Below are 19,438 nucleotides of genomic sequence, written 5' to 3'. Positions count from 1 at the left end.
AATTTGTGTTTGGCACCAACAGCACATTTTTTTCCAGCCAATCTTTGGATAGCAGCAGTGGGCTACCAGGGAAGGTTTACTGCATTAAGCATCCCAAGAGCCCTATCTCTCGTCCAATATGGGCAGAGGTAGGTATGTCGGACCCTCCTCTACTTGTTTAGACTATTTATTCAGGGGTCTTCTCTTATTCTATTTTAGTTTTGTATTGACCAATGTACAGACAAAGTAACCATGGCTGTTATATCAACAGATAAGGTGGGACAAAATTGGGCTGGCTTTCAGAGGGGCTTCAAAGATTTTAGTGTGGGCAAAGAGAAACATTCCCATGTGCTTGGCCACACTACAGGGGAATGGTAACGGCCTCATTAAGTCTATAAACATCATTGTGTAAAGACTGGACTTTCATCCATATACCTGATAACAGTCAATTGTAGGGGGCCAATATTGCACATGTTGGGGAGATCAGCATTCAACATTCAGACGTGCAATGACAATTTAATTTACATCTCCAGCCAGTACTAAAGAAGATCACGAAGGGACATGTGACAATGGAAGATCTTCCGCAGCAGCACTTTAACCATCCGATGTAATGTTAATGTTTGTTTTTACATGTATAGTGCCACAAATGTACGCAGCGCTTTACAAAAGAGAATACATTTCAGGGAATTTGAATGCAATATGTGCTAGAAACAGAAAATCAGGAAATGAAATCCCTGCCCCCACGAGCTTACAGGCAGTGTGGAATAAACTACTCTGCAGTAGCAGGTGAACATTTAGCACAGGAAGCAAATATACAGTACACATATCATAGAGCAGGCTTTGGCTTCTTCTTTCTTGGTTCTGAAGTTTCCCACGAGGCGGTTTAACAGAGTCCTTCATTTTAGATTTTTGATCCCTCTGGGGCTCAGTTTTTCATTTCCCTCCCGGAGACGCGTGACGTCATATGGGCGTTTCTGGCGGTGCGCATGCGCATCGGTTCGGACATGATGACGTCATTAGGTATTCGGGCGCGAAACAGGAGCGCCTAGCTGGGATTCAAAAGGACTGCAGGACACAAGTGTATTTTACTCCTTGATAAAGTACTAAGGTACGAAACGCGTAGGAGGTCTGTCCTCTATGCTAGTGTTTCCCAATTAAATTTAGTCGTGGAACCCTTTTTTATTTTGTACAACACAATGGAACCCCTTAAATATTTTTAGCGTAGCACATGAAAAAAAAAAAAAAAGAAATCCGCCACAGGCGAAAAAATTTTTCTTGGTTCAAGATCAAATACCTTTAAATTGAAAGTTAAATTTTTCCAAGGGAAGGCAACTACACGTTTTGTCCTCTTTCATGTCCCATAAATAAATGCAGCTGCCCTGTATATGTGCCCATCAGGGGAAAAATATGATAAGGTTTTACTCTTACTTATATGATAATTATAGCATCAGATTCTTTGTTTATTATTATGGGGTAGGCGGGGGAAGGGAGCCCGCAGGGGTGTTGGTGTCTCCGTCCCTCCTGGTGGCTGCAATTTTTAAATGTTTTATTTTTTTTCAAAACACTTAATTTTACCCCCCGGAACGCCAGGGTTTTTTTAAAAGTCCCCCGCTGTCCCAATACATTTTTTAAAAGACCTCAGGGTTCCACGGAACCCCATTTGGGAAATGCTGCTCTACAATACACGTGTTACTCCTTTACTATAACACATACACACACACACCCACACACCTCTCACTCCTTCCTATACACTTCCCCCTATACACTTGCCCTCACTCCCTTACTATACACCTCCCCTACTCACTCACACCTTTCTATACTGCCATACACTTTCCTTCTAAGTAGATATCCCATGCGCCCTCCTCTCCTGTCACTGCTCTCCTGCTCCGGCGCGAGCTGTAACTGCCACCCTCCCCACCCTCCATCCTCGCGCTCCCTTCTCATGCACCTCGCTCTCCACTTTCTTCACCGGCAGCTTTTGCCATGGGTCAGCCAGCTGCGCTAGCGGCATCTTCCCCATAACGAGCAGCGTGCAGAGCAGCGTGCAGAGCCGGGGCTTCCCGCACGAGCCTCAGTGGAGCAAACAGTCTGTGTCTTCGTGGCTGCTCACCCTCTCCACAGCCGCTATGGGGGGGAGGGGGGTGGAGGAGAGCCATGGTGGAACCCCATTTGGGAAACACCGCTATATGCTATTGTATTCACAATAAATCCTATTTTTGCATTATTTGGACACCTCTCCTTTGTTTCCTGGCTTTGTGCTACATCTCAACTTATCTCTGGACTTCTATTCAGCAGCTGAACATCTTTTCCAGCATCAGGAAGTGGGTGATATTCTTTTATCAAAGAGACTGTGAGTCCATATTGCTTTTTATTGAAATGGACACGCCTAATGAAACAGAGGGTTTGTGATCATTTCACTCATCCCGTTTTCAGGGATTATCCGTCATTCCTTGTATTTCATGGACATATAAAGTACTCACTACATTTTTCTATATGGTTATGGTCTCACCCCCTGTTCTATTATACCTGGATTTATTCATCAGCATTGGCCCTGTATTAGAACGCCCTTACTACTTTCTATATCCACATTAATCCACTTACCCCAAAAACATAAATTCTTCTAAATATGTCTGTACTGTTAACATCACAAAAAAAAGTACACTGGAAGACTATTTTCGTGTGACGTGTGCGTGTGTATACAAGGCCACAGACAGCTTTCCCGGGCCCAGGACTAGATTTTCCACTGGGCCCCTCCCCAGTGTTGGCGATCTTGTGAGACCATTCACCTGTCTCTCGCCCCCACCTCTTTCCCTCTCTCGCCTCCACCTCTTTCCCTCTCTCGCCCTGTAAAAGGCATGTGCAGAGGTACAACCAGGGAGGCAGATTTGGGGAAATGAAACCGTGGCTTTTATTCTGTCCGTCACAGTTAAACCATACAGTTTAAGGAAACACAGAAATAGATAAACAGCCTATCCCTTGTTAAGGGCTAACTCACGTTCCCAGTCCCTCTCTGCAGGGCAGGGAGGATAAGCCCCTTCCCAACCTATGACCCCAAAGTCCAAAGACGTACCTGTAAGCAGGGGACCCTTTAGTTTCTGGGTCTGGGTTGGTGTCCATAGAGGGGCCACGCTCTGTCGGGTTCCAGAGTCCTCTGTGCCCTGGAATAGAGGTCCGGTTCCTGGTATCTTGCGGGCAGCACAGTCCTTCTGTGCTCAAGACAATGTTTCTGTGAGTCTCTTTCTGGCAACACAGTCCCTCTGTGCTCAAGACATATCCTGCAGTTCAAGCAAGAGGCTTTTCTACAATGTCTGATGAGCCAGGTGGAGACTGGTTAATTGTCTCTAGCTGCAATTAACCAGCTCCCTGCTGGATTCCTCAGACCAATACAGACTTTCTATTGAAGCTCTTTTAGATAGGGGTTAAGGCCCTGTTACATGCTATACCTCTCTCGTCCCCTTCTCTCGACCCCCACCTCTCTCCCCAATTTCTCTCGCCCCACCTCTCTCTCTCACCCCCACCTCCAATCCTACCACAGTACTCCCTTCTCCAATCCTAACACAATAACCCCCCCCCCCCAATCCTAACACAATAACCCCCCCATTCCAACCAACGACACACACACACACTTACCTCGAGGGGAGGCTTCTGGTGCTGTGCCGATCCGGAAGTTGGGCCCATGTCTGGCGCGGTGGCGGGGTTTACACCAGAGGCTGGGCCCTTTGCCGTGTGGATAAGAAGGCCCGCTTAGGGGGGAAGACCTCTGGCCAGGCCCAACTTTCAGCACCGGCAAACCGGACCCTCCCGCAGCTACCGGGACAGTTGTCCCAGCCCTCTCCCCTCTGTTGGCAGCTGTGTGTGTGTATATACAGTATATATATATATATATATATATATATATATATATATATATATACAACAAAGAAAAAAGCTGCGCCTCTAAAGAACATATACAATGAATATATATATATATATGCTATAACAATATGATGTAAATATGGATGAATATCTTAATTATTTAAGCAATATATACACATATATGATATTGTGGACCTATATTAGTATCAGGCCCACAAAAACATGAACAATAGTATATATAAAAGAGCAAAAAAAAGGATAAACCAGTCCTCAAATAGTCCAATGAATGGTATAGGTGCTGGTATGCAGGGTCTGCGGCAGCTCTCAATATGGACCAACCACGTCCACAAGATATCTAAAAAGGAAAAAAGAGGAGAGAGCGCACGCCCATAGCGTATAAAAGTATTTAATGAGGGGGAAGGGGGAGAGAGGGGGGTAAAAAACGCACTTACAAAAATGCAATAAAATAAAACTGTAGACTTTTGGGGCCGTCCCAGGCTCCGTTGGCAGTGGAGCAGAGTCCCAGCAAATTCACAAGGCAGGTGTGCTGTATAATAGTCCAAGAAAGAGGTCCCGTAGTAGTGGTGCCTATAATCACTCGCGCCTGGATCAATACGCTCCAGCGCTTCGTGTAGACTCCAATGTCTGTGCGTCTGACGTCGACTCTGCTCCACTGCCAACGGAGCCTGGGACGGCCCCAAAAGTCTGCAGTCTAACCGGATGGTGTTACCAGCCCTGGGATTCTGCTGTGACGTTCCTCCCTTACCAACGGAGCCTGGGACTGCCCCAAGAGTCTACAGAAAAACCGGATGGTGGTGATTATTATATATCACATATGCTTGATTTTATTGCATTTTTGTAAGTGCGTTTTTTACCCCCCTCTCTCCCCCCTCCCCCTCATTAAATACTTTTATACGCTATGGGCGTGCGCTCTCTCCTCTTTTTTCCTTTTTATATATATATATATACACATACACATGCACAGAGATCGCATACACACCTAATAAATAATATTCGAAATAGAAATATAGTTCGGGTCTATTGAAACAAAAAAGAAATATAACAAAAAAGAGACGAGAAGATGTCTAGCAAACGAGCACTCAAATAATCCCAGAAAAAATATAACAATTTATTAATTACAACTACAACACACTTAAAATACTGTATATATATAAAAAAAAACCTGAATTAGACACAAGGAAAGTGCCACATAAATGCTCACAGGACATAAATCTGATTTTCTACACTGAGTGAAGCTACTGTATATCAAATGAATAGCAGATGAGAACCCAGGGAAGCACGTTCCCTGAGCCATCAAGACCGGCCGGTCAAAGAGAAAAGACCCTAAGACAAAGCTAAGAGTAGATCTCCACAATCATTTCATACATACCACTCATGCACATAGATATCATAAAAAAATCAGATAAGTAAAAAAATTCCCAGCTTGATGAAAAAATGTACAGACTAATGATTAATAGTCCTGACACATATTCCAGTATGCAGTGCATAAACCACCAGAGTAGACGGATAGTCATGTGAAACAATCCAAGGGTAATAAATGGTTAACACATAGGTACTAAGGCAGTTAATCTGGATTTGACAAAAAATGTCTCCTTATTTGTTAAGGAAGTGAACCTATTTTCTTCCTTGAGATATTTACAGGTGATATATCTACCTCTCTTGTAATTTCCAGATGCGGACAACAAAGGTGTGGAAGAAGAAGAAGCTCCAAGGGGTTTTAATCTGCTAGGTGCTACCATACGTTTAATATTTCTGGCCTTCTTATAAATGGCCAGTGCCCTACTGGGTAGATGAGGACCCAGACAGGGGTCACATAAAAAAACGCCCCAATGTTTATTACAAATCTTTTGGGTAAGATAAACCGATGGATTGAATTTCGTGAGAAATGTAGGTGCTTGTCGTAATTAATCATCCTTATCAGACCCCATATGATCCTGTGATGAATGTGTTACAAATATTCAATCTTTTAGACTCACTCTTTCAAGATTGTGCTAAAAGGGTCTCTCTATCCATGATCCTCACTTTGTGATATGCATCCATTATAAGGTCTCTATTATAGTTTTTAGCTATAAACTTGTCCACAAGAACCACAGTTTGGTTCACAAAGTCCTTTTCTATAGAACAATTCCTTTTGATACAATGGAATTGTCCCAGAGGTACATTCCCTAACCAACTGTGATGGTGGTTACTCCTGACGTGAATGTAACTGTGGGAGGCTACAGGCTTAAAGTGAGTACTGGTCTGAGTAAAACAATCTTTTTGAGCAGTAAACTCCAAATCCAGATTAAACTATTTTGTAGAGCTGATAGACACAGTGAATTCCAGACTGAAATCATTATGGTTAAATGCGGTCAGAATGTTCCTAAAAGTATCCTCTTCACCATCCCAAATTAAAATTAGATCAATGTAGTGGCCATAGTAGACCAGGTCCACCCCCAGCCTGGTGTTTGCCCAAACATGCCGTTCTTCCCCAAATCCCATAAAGAGATTTGCATAGCTGGGGGCAAACTTAGGCACCATGGCCATCCCACATGTCTGAAGATAAAACTTTTCTTCAAATAAGAAATAATTGTGATGGAGAATGAATTAAATTCTAGATAAGAGGAACTGACTGTGTGCCGGAGCCATATCGGCATCTGACTCCAGGAAATATCTGATAATTTAAAATACTTTTCAAATGCTGAATACAAGTGTATAGTGATTTCACATCGGCAGGATGCCCAGGAATCCTTCCATCTAATCCCAGAGAGTGAGTTGTTGAGTTGCAGCATGTCCATGAGATGTAACCTCAGTCAGGCAACATAAGGTTCTAGAAAATAATCAACATACTGGGACAAGCTGGACGTCATCGACTCCACTCCCGAGCTGGACGTCATCGACTCCACTCCCGAGCTGGACGTCATCGACTCCACTCCCGAGACGATAGGCCTCCCAGGAGACCTATCTAGACACTTGTGAACTTTTGGTGAATGGGAAAATACCGGTGTTTTGGGATGTTCCAAATATAGGAATTTGAATTCAGTCTTAGTAATAATCTTCTGATCAAGGACCCCCTGTAAAATGTGTCTTGTATGCAGTCGGAAAATCCTGGACAGGGTCAACTGCTAATATTACGTAAACCAGAAAATCTCCCAGAAATCTATATGTTTCCTCTACATATATACTGTATCCTGAAGAACTATACCGCCCCCCATGTCTGCTTGTCTGCTTGTCTAATCACAAGATTATCTAGATGTTTTATTTCATTAAGAGCTTTCTGCTCATCAAAGGATAAGTTTTGAAATCTATGAGAACGCTTTTTACATAAAGCCTCAAAGAGAACCAAGGAATATATATATATATATATATATTGTCACAGGAGACCGGGACTCTCACACCAGGTATCAATTCACCAGACAGATACAGAGTTTATCAAATTAATTGATTGGAAAAATAAATATCCACAACTATTTACAGGTACACAACAAACACACACACACACACACACACACACACACACACACACACACACACACACACGAAACTGCGGTTACCCTATAGAACTGGGAGCAGGGACCTCCCTAAAGAGATTATCCCTGTTCTTCCTTCCTGCATTGTATCCTGCAGCTTCTCCCAGGTGCATCAGTTAAAGATCTCTGAACTCACAGCTAAAGCTGAGCTGATCTAGCTAGGGGTCTCCGTGCCCCCACGCCCAGGTGTTTGCAATATGACCCAGCCCCTGATTGGTGGGGGGAAGTGCAACAACAAACACAGTTACCTGCAAATAGTTACTTGGAAAGGTAATGGCAGCCTTGACCTTTATTAAAAGAAGTCACATTTGCCACTACTGTCCCATATATATCTATCAAAATGAAGTGAGGTAGTACACCTTGAAAATACTAACCAAAGCAGCCAAATCACTGGCCTACAATCTGTGTTCAACCTGTATAATGAGTAATATCTATTTTATAATGATTAGTAGCCGGGTGCCGGGGGGGGGAGAGCGAGCGGAGCCGGGATGCTGGGCGGGGGGAGAGCAAGCCGGGGAGCCAGGCGGGGGGAGAGCATTGGTGGGCACGCATGGGCCGGGCGCCTGGGGCCCCCTATGCTGTGGGGCCCCCGGGCAAGTGCCCAGCGTGCCCATACGTTAAGACGGCCCTGGTCGGGATTCCAAGATATCCCTGCTTCAGCACAGGTAGCTCAGTCAGTGACTAAGTATAGTGACTCAGGTTCAATCAGGATATCCTTAAAACCTGACCTGTTGGTAGCCCCTGAGGACTGACATTGGCCACCCGTGCTTTATAAGGAAAGCTTCTGCAGTGAAAAACTTCTGCTTGTCTTTTGCTGCTCAGTCGCTTAATACAACCGTTTTATTTCAGTGACGTTATCAAGCCTCTGAAACGTTATTTCATTGGTTATCATGACTACTTCCTATTCCCTCCCCCTCAAAAAAAAAAAGACAATGAACGAAGAGACAGACGTATCTGTGTCATTTTTGCAGAACTAATTCATTCTATGTTGACTGGCGAAGCGAGGTGACAGAGAGAGGGATGGAGGAGGTCTGCCTAAGATTACCTATTCTGCTCTCAGTACTGCTCACCACACAGGCCATGATCCAGTGCCCAGGTCACCAGCATCCTTTCTCTCTACCTTCAGGCAGAAAGGTCTGCTGTGATAACTGTGCCGCAGGTAAGTGCATACTGGGAGCAGGGAACATATTGAAATGCTTTTGTGTTGGAGTTTGGAAACAAGGAGACAACTCACACGGGTGATGTCCTGCCGGGGCCATATTTAAACTGAACTAAGATTGAGACAAAGTGCTCATACCTTAGGTTTTTATTTATTTCAATGTTTTTCTAGCGCGTTATTCACCAAGAAAACTCAATACTCGAGCGTGTGTGGGAATTTAGGGAGGGTTGGTACATTGTTTAAACCCTCAGTGTTACAGTCTACAATTAGAGTATTATTCTCGTGTGTAACGTACTCAGAACAGTATATATAGCATTGGTTTGCAAGGAATTGCAGACCACTTGGGCAGCAAACGTACGTGCTGCAGACATACATGCTTGAAGAGTTTAGTATTTGATCATGCTACACTTCATCCTTCTCTTCAGGGTCATCATTGTGTCTATATTCTGGTACACTGCACAGTTTTTGTACTCTCAGTGAAAACATAGTTCATTTTTTTGTGATGCTGCTTCTATATTATTTATTTACAAATACATAGTTTCATCAAGGTATTTTGTTAATACGGCCTCACACTGCAGAGGCCCAAATGATTGAAATAGCTGTCTGTGAGTAGGGTTACTGGCTGTGCACTTCTTTAACCCAGGCTGTGCTGAAAACCTGTGTAATGCGGCAGGCATACGCTTACAGGGGTCCATATTAAAATGGATTTGAAACAAAAGGTGTGCTCATTTGCATGTCATTACCCAGAATCCCTGGCTGCAGCAGAAGCACTGTTTGCTAAGAGAATGTGGAAAGACAGGGTTGCAGACCTGTCTGAGACATGTGAATGTGCTCACAAGTGATATTTGTATTTGCTGTACTTAGCACAGTCTGGAAGGGAAAGCTGGATGGGACAGAAGAGGAAGACTTGATATTTGAAGGTATTAAAAAAAATAGTTCTAAAAGCTGCTATCTCTGAGATACCTCAGCCAGACAACATTTGTGGGACATCCAATGCTTGGGCAGACAAAGTGTATTCACATCTGCTCTTGTTTATTTGTAGGAATTCCTGGTGTGGATTTAGGGTTTGAAGTATAATAAGTATTACCACTTAAATTGTACTATCCTCGAAGCAGGGTCTCCTGTCCTAATGTTGCTTTTATGTCTGAAAGGACGTGTTCCTATGATGTGTTATATTATTATGTCACATGGGTTACTGCTGTGAACTGCTATGTAAACAAAATGAAGATATACACACATATTCATCTGCGAGCCACAATTGCAGAACCAGTTTTTGCGCGATTAAGTTGTAGACGGGCAATAGGAAGAAATGTGAGCAACTACTTATTCATTGAGGTTGTGGTGAATATCGTCAGAGGTGGTTAGCCAGATATAGTAACAGGATAGGAAACAATGCGTGACAGAGTGTTAAGGGGGTCACATGAGTTATGAATGAATTATCCAAGCTGGATATTTGACACAGTCAGATACAGTTAGAAGGAGCAGACAATTAATTTGCAGCTCTTTCTATAAACAGTGTGATCATATATGCTGTAAATAAAAATACCACTTTGCATGTCTCACATAGGACTGCAACCCTGTATTTCCCCATTATTACTTGGCAAACAGTGCTTCCACTGAAGCCAGGGATTCTGGGTATTGACATGCAAATGAGAATTCACTTAATGTAGTATACATTTTAACATGGACCCCTATAAGCTTATGCCTGCCTTATTACACAGCTTTTCAGCACAGCTTGGGTTAAAGAAGTGCAGAGCCTGTAGATTTACTCAAACAGCTGTTTCACCCTTCCATCGTATATGCGAGAAGTTAACTCCAACGGTCCATGAACTGGGAGTTCAGCATATTTTCCGATCTCTCTCTTCATTGTAAGGAACCCCAACCCTCTCTAATAGCGCGTCTGAGATCAGATGCATCGTAAGGAACCCCGACCCTCGCTAATAGCGCGTCTGAGATCAGATGCATTGTAAATTCTTCTGCGTTTTGTCCAATTTTCAAATGACCTGAAAATTATAGGGAACCATTGGGGGTGCCCGGGGAACCTAGGGCTTAAGAACCCCTGTTGAAAAACACTGTAATATTACAAGAAGAAGTGGTTGATAACCATTTCATAGTCAGAAACCCCGGTAGATCCATGCGTCAGCGTATTAATGCAGAAGAACTGGACTTTGTTTCTGTAAACATGATACCAACAGAGGCATTTTGTGCATGTGACTTAATACCAATATGTTAATGTATTCAGCTATTTTGCCCATGTGTCAGCTTGCCATTTAATGAGCCCTTACTGAGGAGTTGCATGACACACATACAATACTACAGTGGAAAGTGTCAAGTTTGCATCTGAAACTGTCAATATTTCCTTTTACCGTCTTCGTTAACATCCCTGACTTAAGATCTACATTTTAATTGAGATTTGAAGAGAAATACGTCCATTTAAAGGAAAATGTTTTCTGTAAGATGCATATCTCTGCTGCTTGATACTGTTGGAATCTTAATTAACAACGTCTCACAATACTTCACTAGTTTCCCCCGTCATAAGAAAAGTCATCTTCACCACTTCAATCGTGTGAAACAAATTGCTGGTTTGGAATTGAAACACACAAAGGTGGTTTCAATTTTGTCTTTGTACCACCCATTTCCACTATGTAAAGAAACTGCAATACACATCATTTTTCAGACTTTCAGTCTCAGTTTGGTAGGGGTGAGTAAGACACTTCCCCAGTATATCAACCTTTCCCAAAAGGGGGGAGGTTCAGGAAGGCAGTCAAAGCGACACTTTAAAAACAATATATATATATACAAAAATATATATGCAGGCATACCCACATTAACGTACGCAATGGGACCGGAGCATGTATGTAAAGCGAAAATGTACTTAAAGTGAAGCACTACCTTTTTCCCACTTATCGATGCATGTACTGTACTGCAATCGTCATATACGTGCATAACTGATGTAAATAACGCATGTGTAACAGGCTCTATAGCCTCCTCGCTTGCGCACAGCTTCTGTACAGGTAGGGAGCCAGTATTGCTGTTCAGGACGTGCTGACAGGCGCATGCGCGAGCTGACGTTTGCCTATTGGGCGATATGTCCTTACTCGCGAGTGTACTTAAAGTGAGTGTCCTTAAACCGGGGTATGCCTGTATATACAAAAGGAACGCTGGGTGCACACAAACATATGAACATATAAATATATAGTATACTTATCTGTAAATCCGGGTGCTCGCAGCTGGACAAGGAACACCAACCAGTCCCAAATAAGTAGAACAAAAGGATATCTGCAGCACTCACATGTAGAAAAAAAACAGAGTGTTTTGGAGACTGTATGACTGTCCTGTTTTTTGATTAAACCTTTTTTCTACATGTGAGTGCTGCAGATTTCCTTTTGTTCTATATATATATATTGATAGAGTGGGAAAGAAAATGAAGTAGCACCTACTGAATTCCTAATCTAGTCAAGGTACCTTATGTGTAATAACACAAAGGCTTAATACTAGTGCTGACCAATTAAGATATGGAGTGTGTGCAGACTATTATGTACTCATATAAAAAATGATCTAATGAAAAAGTAAATACTAATTAAACATAAAAAATATATATAACAAAAATTGAAAGTATATAAATGATGATAAAAATACAATACAAATAAACATCCAGTCCCAGTACACTGTCCTTCAGAGTCTTTGCACCCTGATTATAGGGTTCCCCTGATGAAGTCATCCCAGACTAAACTAATAGGGTGTGTTTGGAGTGGCAAGTGCAGCAACTCTTATTTTTACTGCACACACATACGGAGAGACTAGAACTTGAACTTGAGCCTGCTGATGGGAAGGCAGCCCAAGCAGATGATCCACACCGCAAGACATTGCGAGTGAGCTGTGAGCTGAGCTAACCGCAGGAGGGGCACCTGTGAATGGAGGGGCCAGAGTGGAGGGGCGCACGAACATCATATCCGGTACACAGGGGTTTGATGAGTCTCCAGGTTCTGCATACACAATGGGAGAGGCACTAAATCCCCCCCAGAAGCTGCGCTGGATCCTCGCTGCAAGTGTTGGGGTTTGAGATTTTATCTCATAAATGCTGTTGTTCTAGATCTGTTTGTGAGTGCGCATTTTATATATTTTTCAGTCCTACATAAATTGTGAAACTTTAATACACTAGGAGTACGCCTGTTTTCTTTTTGTTTTTTTCCCCATATATTTATATATATATATATATATATATATATATATATATATATATATATATATATATATATATATTTTGTTTTAACATATGCAGCCTTTGATTACCTTTATTGAAAACTAATTACCTAAGCTGCCGATTGATTAGTTCTCCTGTGATCGACCAGCAAAGATTCTGCTAGCCAGGGTGTACTAAATGTCTGTCGTTGAGTTTCAATCAATCCTTCAGTTGGTGTAACTCAGCAGCTACAGTGTATTCTTATATTCCAAGGGTATGCTATTGTTACAGTTTGCAGCTTAAACTGCTGGGAACATTGGCAACAAATGATCACAAACCAGAAAGGGTCGAAAGATCTTTCACTGCTGGGGACGTGTGCTATAGAAATCAAAGGATGCGCAGTATATTAAAAACTCATACAAAATGGCATTAAGAGTTGAATTCATTCCAAAAATATTTTAGTAAGTATTATCTAATACTACAGAACTGATGTAAAAAAATAAATAAATAAAGACTCATGTAGGATATTGCTTGGATATTACAGCAGTTGGAAACAGTTTCTTTATTGTCTTTGTTTCTTTTCCTTTTTCAGGGGAGGAAATGAGAGCGCGCTGCTCAGAAAACACTAAAACCGTGTGCAAACCGTGTCCTGAGAAATTCTACAACCCGCCGAACAGAACTAGCAAGTGTAACACTTGCAACTACTGTGACACAGGCAAGCAAACCCCAGGCTGTACGAGAGAAGCTTGTCCAGTGGGTGATTCTGGACTAGGAGGGAATCAAGGAGATTAGTGAAACTACTGTTACAGACGAGACAACGAGTATTCTTAGGCCTCGGGCATGGTCGGCGCTTAGGCGCTGACCCGTGCGGTGGCGCGCTGCTGCTCGGCACTGAGCCCGAGCGGCTTTAGCAGGGGCTCGCGCACGCTTCTGCACGCCTGCGGAAGCGTGTGTCTTAACAAATGTTACGTTTCAGAGCTCGCCGGAGCGCAGGGCCGGTCACGTGAGCGGTTCGCCCAATGAGGGCGAACCAGCTCCGTGACGTCACTGGCCCACCCCCAGACACGCCCACGGACGGCGCGCGCTCTAAGGCCAGGGAAAGCACCGCTTTCCCTGAGCCTCAGCGCGCCTCCGCAGGGACGAAGTGTCTATGGACTAAGCCTAAGGCTTGCCTTAAACTAGCCCGGTTACATTCTGGGTATGTGCTGGGTGTAACCTGGCTAGTTTAAGACAAGTTTAAGGCATTTCTGCATTGACTAATGACCCATAGGATTAACACAGCAGGGGTCCCTGGCAGTCCCATGCAGTTTGAATGTGACTGCAAGGAACCCCGCATTTAATCTGATGGGCCATTAGTCAATGCAGAAATGCCTTAAACTAGACCCAGCATGTACCTGGTTTTTTTTGGCGATTGCCACTGGTTTGTGTTAGAATAACCGTCGGCACTACAGTATGTTAAGGTTTTTCTTAGTGCGTGGGTGCCCGCAATGCATTGTACAGCGGTGAATCGTCAGCCCGTCCTATCAACCAGGCAGCTTTAATGCTGCAAAGCCTCGCTTGAAAACATTGAAACTAAAATGTGTGGGGGTGTGGTGATATAAATAGAAAGACTTCTTCCTCCATCAGAGAGATAAAGAGAGCGTTTGCAGATAGTATTACCGTGACATCGTTGTAGGCTTATAATGCTTTGGCCAAAGAATTGAACTAAATGACCCTCACTTATGAGAAGCAAAACAGATGGTATTTAACTATATCATTTATTATATTGGATGCAGCACTGGGGCTTCTTGCCTTTTGGTGTATATATATATATATATACAGTGTTCGACAAACCTATACATTTGCTCGCCCCGGGCGAGTGGATTTAACCCCCGGGCGAGTAAATATTGGTCCAAGCAGCACACGTTTGGTACTAGGTGGCGAGTAGATTTTTTTGTGTGGCGAGTAGATTTTTTGGTGATTTGTCAACCACTGTATATATATATATATATATAGCAAATGGAAATATTACTGTATGCTCATTTGCATGTCTTAGACAGGTCTGCAACCCCGCCTTTCACGATTATCACACAGCACTTCCACTGCAGCAAGGGATTCTGGGAAATGACATGCAAATGAGCACACAGTGCCACCTTTTGCTTCAAAACCATTTTTAACATGGTTCCCTATAGGCTTAAACTTGCTGCATGGTCACAGCTTTGAGCACTGTCTGGGTTAAGATGCACAGCCAGTAAACCCACCAACAGACAGCCGTTTTGACCATAATGGGTCTCATCAGTGTGGGGTTGGTTATACTGGCTATGCAAAAATGAAGCAATGAGGATGGATTTATATATATATATTTGTGTGTGTGTGTGTGTGTGTGTGTGTGTGTGTGTGTGTATATACATATACATACACATACACACACATTCTATTTTAAATTCTGCCCCAGTATTCACATTTTTTTCCTTTTCCATTTTGCCAATCTGACCACCTTTACCCAACAAATTTAAAGTAAACTAAGTCTAGAAAATAAAATATGTGTGTTAAAACGAATAAAACTAACGAATTGATGCGGTTATTCGGAGCTGACTCTAAGTGTTGGAGTCCAAAGTTGGCCAGCGTGCATGGGACTAGTAAAAATACAGTGCGAGTGAGAGGTCCAGGGGGAACATATATAGTCACAAACTATGACAGGAATCCCAAGACCAACAATTTTAACTCCAGTCCAATATACTTTAAGGGAAGCAGCAAGCAGCAGTACCGTAACATAAACTAAATAAGGCCGAATGTAGACAACCTGAGCTGCAGAACTTAGAACTAACGGTAATAGCTGAAGAGCACAATCTGGAAGCCCACCCAACAATGATGCCCCTATAATAATTGGGGTGAAATCTGCATATGCCCCACTTACTTTGCATCACTAGTTGTCCATTGTAGCTTCCAGAAAGGAATAGGTTTTTATGCTTAACATATTCTTATTAATAATAATAAGTTTGTTCTTGCTGATGTAGCCAGGTCCCCCTCGCGCACTCGTCCCCTCCTTTGTCCCCCTCGCGCACTCGGCCCCCTCCTTCCCCGTTGCGAGCGCGCGGTGTTGCTGTGCGGCCGGTTGCCATGGTGGGATCGGGCGGTTGCCGGGGACGCGATCGGGCCGGTTGCCGAGGCCGCGATCGCGTCGTTAGGGTCCCGGCGGCTAGTGGAGCAGGGCGCCGCCATGACAGTTAGCTCGCGCATGCGCAGGAGGCCAGCTAGCGCGGGAGGCCCCAGATAGCTCGCGCATGCGCGAGAATAGACGGCCAGCCCCCAGGGTGCATAGGGGCAGAGACACCTGACGCCAGGGAGCCAATAGGGCTGAAGGATTTGCCCGGGAAAGAAGAGATACTTTTCGCGGGGTTTTGCAGTGACACAGGGAGTCAGGATCCGGACCAGCTAGGGGTAAGAGGTGGATGCAGGGGTCAGTGACCCTCTGCATAGGCCAGCAGCCCCCAAGGTCCCAGTTAGGTCCTGAGCCACCTATCAGCTTGTGGAGCTTAGGGACAGGCCCTAGATAGGGACACTGCCCCATTATTTGGTCAAGTAGTCAGGGACACAGTGCTGAAGCCGTGCGGCCCTGCGAGGTGGGTTCTGGGCTCAGAACACCACCAAAGACCCTAAGCCTAGGAGAGACATTGTTCGCGCTGGACTTTCAACCCACGCGGTGTGGAGGACAACGTCGGATCGTGCGGATTGATATCGCGGTACCCGTGGCTGGAGCCCGGGCAGGTAACCTGCAACTCACGTGCACCAACCAGGCCTATCACCAAACATAGTGGCTGCGCAGTCACACACACATATGCACAGTGGTATTTGATTCTGGGAGTACGAGACATTTGGGTGGGGTTTACTGGACACAGGGTGGGGTCACATTGTGGGTGGTAGCGTCCGCCGTGACGCCTAGAGGTGGTAGCGTCCGCCGTGACGCCTAGAGGTGGTAGCGTCCGCCGTGACGCCTAGAGGTGGTAGCGTCCGCCGTGACGCCTAGAGGTGGTAGCGTCCACCGTGACGCCTATTGTGGTTAGTGTCCGCCGTGACACCCAGTGTGGTTAGCGCCCGCCGTGGCGCATGATGATGTTATGATGTTATTGTGTGATATATGTAGATATAGTTGGTTATGCAGTAAAGCCAGTCCTGTTTTACATTCGTTCGCTTTGTGTGGTTGTTTCCTGTGAGGGCCTCCTCCCACTCCGTTGGGATCCCTCCCAGGTGGAGGCGTTGCACCTAGAGATGTATAAGATGTACATACCCCAGGTTCCCCGTGGCGGAAGCTCAGCCCTCCAGTGAGCCAACAGGTAATGCACCACACCTGCGTAACCTTGCATGTTTCTACACCTCCACAGTATTATCTGCGAGTGGGTGGGGGAAAACCCGTTACACTAGTTTTACATAGCGCTTTACAGAGACATTTTGCAGACACAGTCCCTGCCCCGTAGAGCTTACACTCTATGTTTTTTGGTGCCTCAGGCACAGGGAGATAAAGTGTCCACCGGAACAGGTTCCCCTGCTTCAAACTCAGTGCCAGTCAGTGTCTTTACTCACTGAGCCGCTCCTTCTCCTTCCTTATTGGCCAGTAATGCATATGGAGTAGTAACTAAATGTATTAATAACCTGCAGAGGCGCCAATAATACAATAATTATATAGCGCTAACAATGTATGCAGCGCTGTACCCAGATTTTTACAGGCACTTTGGGCCTGTGCCCTCCAAAGGGCTTTCAATCGAAATTTGGTGTCTGAGGCACATATAGATAAAGCTCATGGTCACAAGGAGAGTTAACACTGGGCAGTGGATATTCACAGTTGAGTGCAAATAGCCGCACGGCTATTCGCACTCAGTAAACATCCCAGCCTGGAATCGAACCCTTGTCCCCTTACGGCTATTCGCACTCAGTAGAACTTAACGGAGTGCGAATAGCCCAGCTGTTATAAACAGGTTTCTATGCCTTTATTCACCAGGAAAAAATCAGAAAGTCTAATAGCTCAGTGGTTATGCTGCAGGCCATTCGCATAGTGGACCAGGGTTCCATTCCTGGCAGGGATGTTTATTTTTTCCATTTTATTTTCTACTGAGTGCGAATAGCCGTGCCGCTATTTGCCCTCAGTAGAACTTAACTGAGTGTGACTAGCCGAGCTAGTAGAACTTAACTGAGTGCGAATAGTAGAGCTGTTATGAACACGTTTCTATGGAACTTAACTGAGTGCGAATAGCCGAGCTAGTAGAACTTAACTGAGTGCGAATAGCCGAGCTGTTATGAACACGTTTCTATGGAACTTAACTGAGTGCGAATAGCCGAGCTAGTAGAACTTAACTGAGTGCGAATAGCCGAGCTGTTATATACAGGTTTCTATGCCTTTATTCACCAGGAAAAAATCAGGAAGTCTTATAGCTCAGTGGTTATGGTTTCCATAATAGACCTTCCTTATGTCTCCTTGGTGGTTGCTCTGACAGGTTCGGGGAGTATTGAGGTGAAGCCGTGTGACAAAAGCTCGGATGCTGTGTGCCGCTGTCCCACAGGAAGCACCCGAAGAAATGACAAGCAAACAATGTGTCTGTGTGAGAAAGGGAAGCAGATTGTCAGTGATGGCAAGTTATATTACATATTACACATCCAAAACCTTACCACTGAAGCATTGCACACTCTTATTAATGGCATGCCATGGTGGGCATTTAGAACACCTGTACTGTGTATCTATCTTCAGCATAAGTGGCTCAATCTGTCCCTGCTTCAGCACAGGTCTTCAACTGAGCCTCTGATTGAGCCACCTGTGCTGAAGCAGGGGGATATCCTTAAACCCTGACCTGTTGGTGGCCATTGAGGACAGAAGTTGGACACTCTTGCTATAAACTGATAACTTTGAGTTTGGCGCATTGTATGGCCAGAAAACATACAATTATTATGTCAAAAGTGTGTATTTAGCAGCACATATATTGTAATTTTTCAGATACAAAACGAATGTGCACATAGCACAACGTTTCGGGTGGGGGTCAACCCCCTATGTCATAGTGTCCCTCCAAGGATAAAGTTTGGGCTTCGATACTGTACATAATGCTGTGTCCTTAATCCATTGCATTGTGAAGTGAAGCAGATGTTCCCCTGCAGAGCCATATTCACACACACTGAATAGCAGTTCTCTCTTCTCATTACAGAATGTGTGCCTTGTCCACAAGGATACTTCTCAAGTGAAGACAACAGCAAGTGCCGCCCGTGGACAAAGTAAGTGTTGGGTGAAACGTGCTTCGGATTGTCACCTTCTGACCTTGGTTTCTCTCTGCTGAAGGTTGTCAGGACGTTTGTAGAAATTCTTCCTTTAACAGTAGTTAGTTTAGTAGTTTAGTAGTTTAGTTTAACAGTATGCTAGTCCTACAGAAATGCAAGCTCTTGGGGTTCGGAGGGCCAGGCCCACTGAGCAACATATATTGGGGTTCAGTAAAATGTAAAATTGCTGTTTAGTCCACGTGATGTAATAATGTTTCTACATTTCGTCAATACTTGTTTCAGAATTTGTGTATTGGCTTTTGAATGTTGGGGCCCCAAATCCTAGCAAATAAAGTAATCTATATGTGACCAAAAAAAAAAGAGTTGGCAAAGAATGCAGCAGTAATTCCAACTTTCCAGTGATCAGGGTCAAGTTGACAGACTTATGATGGTGTTGACCATTTCATCTCTCTCATAGACTCTCATACACTCTCATATACTCTCATACACTCTCAT

General features: G+C 44.1%; 1 protein-coding gene across 1 annotated transcript; it reads left to right on the top strand.

Moving 5' to 3' along the window:
* The first annotated feature begins 231 nt into the window (after positions 1-231).
* Positions 232-18,430, top strand: TNFRSF4 (TNF receptor superfamily member 4). The gene is made up of 6 exons (XM_075606529.1): positions 232-353; positions 1,955-2,065; positions 8,336-8,523; positions 13,299-13,421; positions 18,175-18,309; positions 18,426-18,430. The coding sequence occupies exons 1-6, from the start codon at positions 232-234 to the stop codon at positions 18,428-18,430; spliced, it is 684 nt and encodes a 227-aa protein (XP_075462644.1).
* Positions 18,431-19,438: the final 1,008 nt, after the last annotated feature.

The sequence above is a fragment of the Ascaphus truei genome, chromosome 6 (genome assembly GCF_040206685.1).
Source record: "Ascaphus truei isolate aAscTru1 chromosome 6, aAscTru1.hap1, whole genome shotgun sequence".
NCBI classification, from domain to species: domain Eukaryota; kingdom Metazoa; phylum Chordata; class Amphibia; order Anura; family Ascaphidae; genus Ascaphus; species Ascaphus truei.
The sequence above is the reverse complement of the archived record's forward strand: the minus strand, read 5'-3'. Positions and strand labels throughout refer to the sequence as shown.

Bases quoted from the DNA above. Each gene is read 5' to 3' on its own strand.
- TNFRSF4 (XM_075606529.1), top strand. From the start codon at position 232: ATGGCTGTTATATCAACAGATAAGGTGGGACAAAATTGGGCTGGCTTT. The intron at 8,524-13,298 runs GTAAGTGCATAC...TTCCTTTTTCAG, and splicing joins CTGTGATAACTGTGCCGCAG to GGGAGGAAATGAGAGCGCGC. The intron at 13,422-18,174 runs GCAAGCAAACCC...TTGCTCTGACAG, and splicing joins TTGCAACTACTGTGACACAG to GTTCGGGGAGTATTGAGGTG.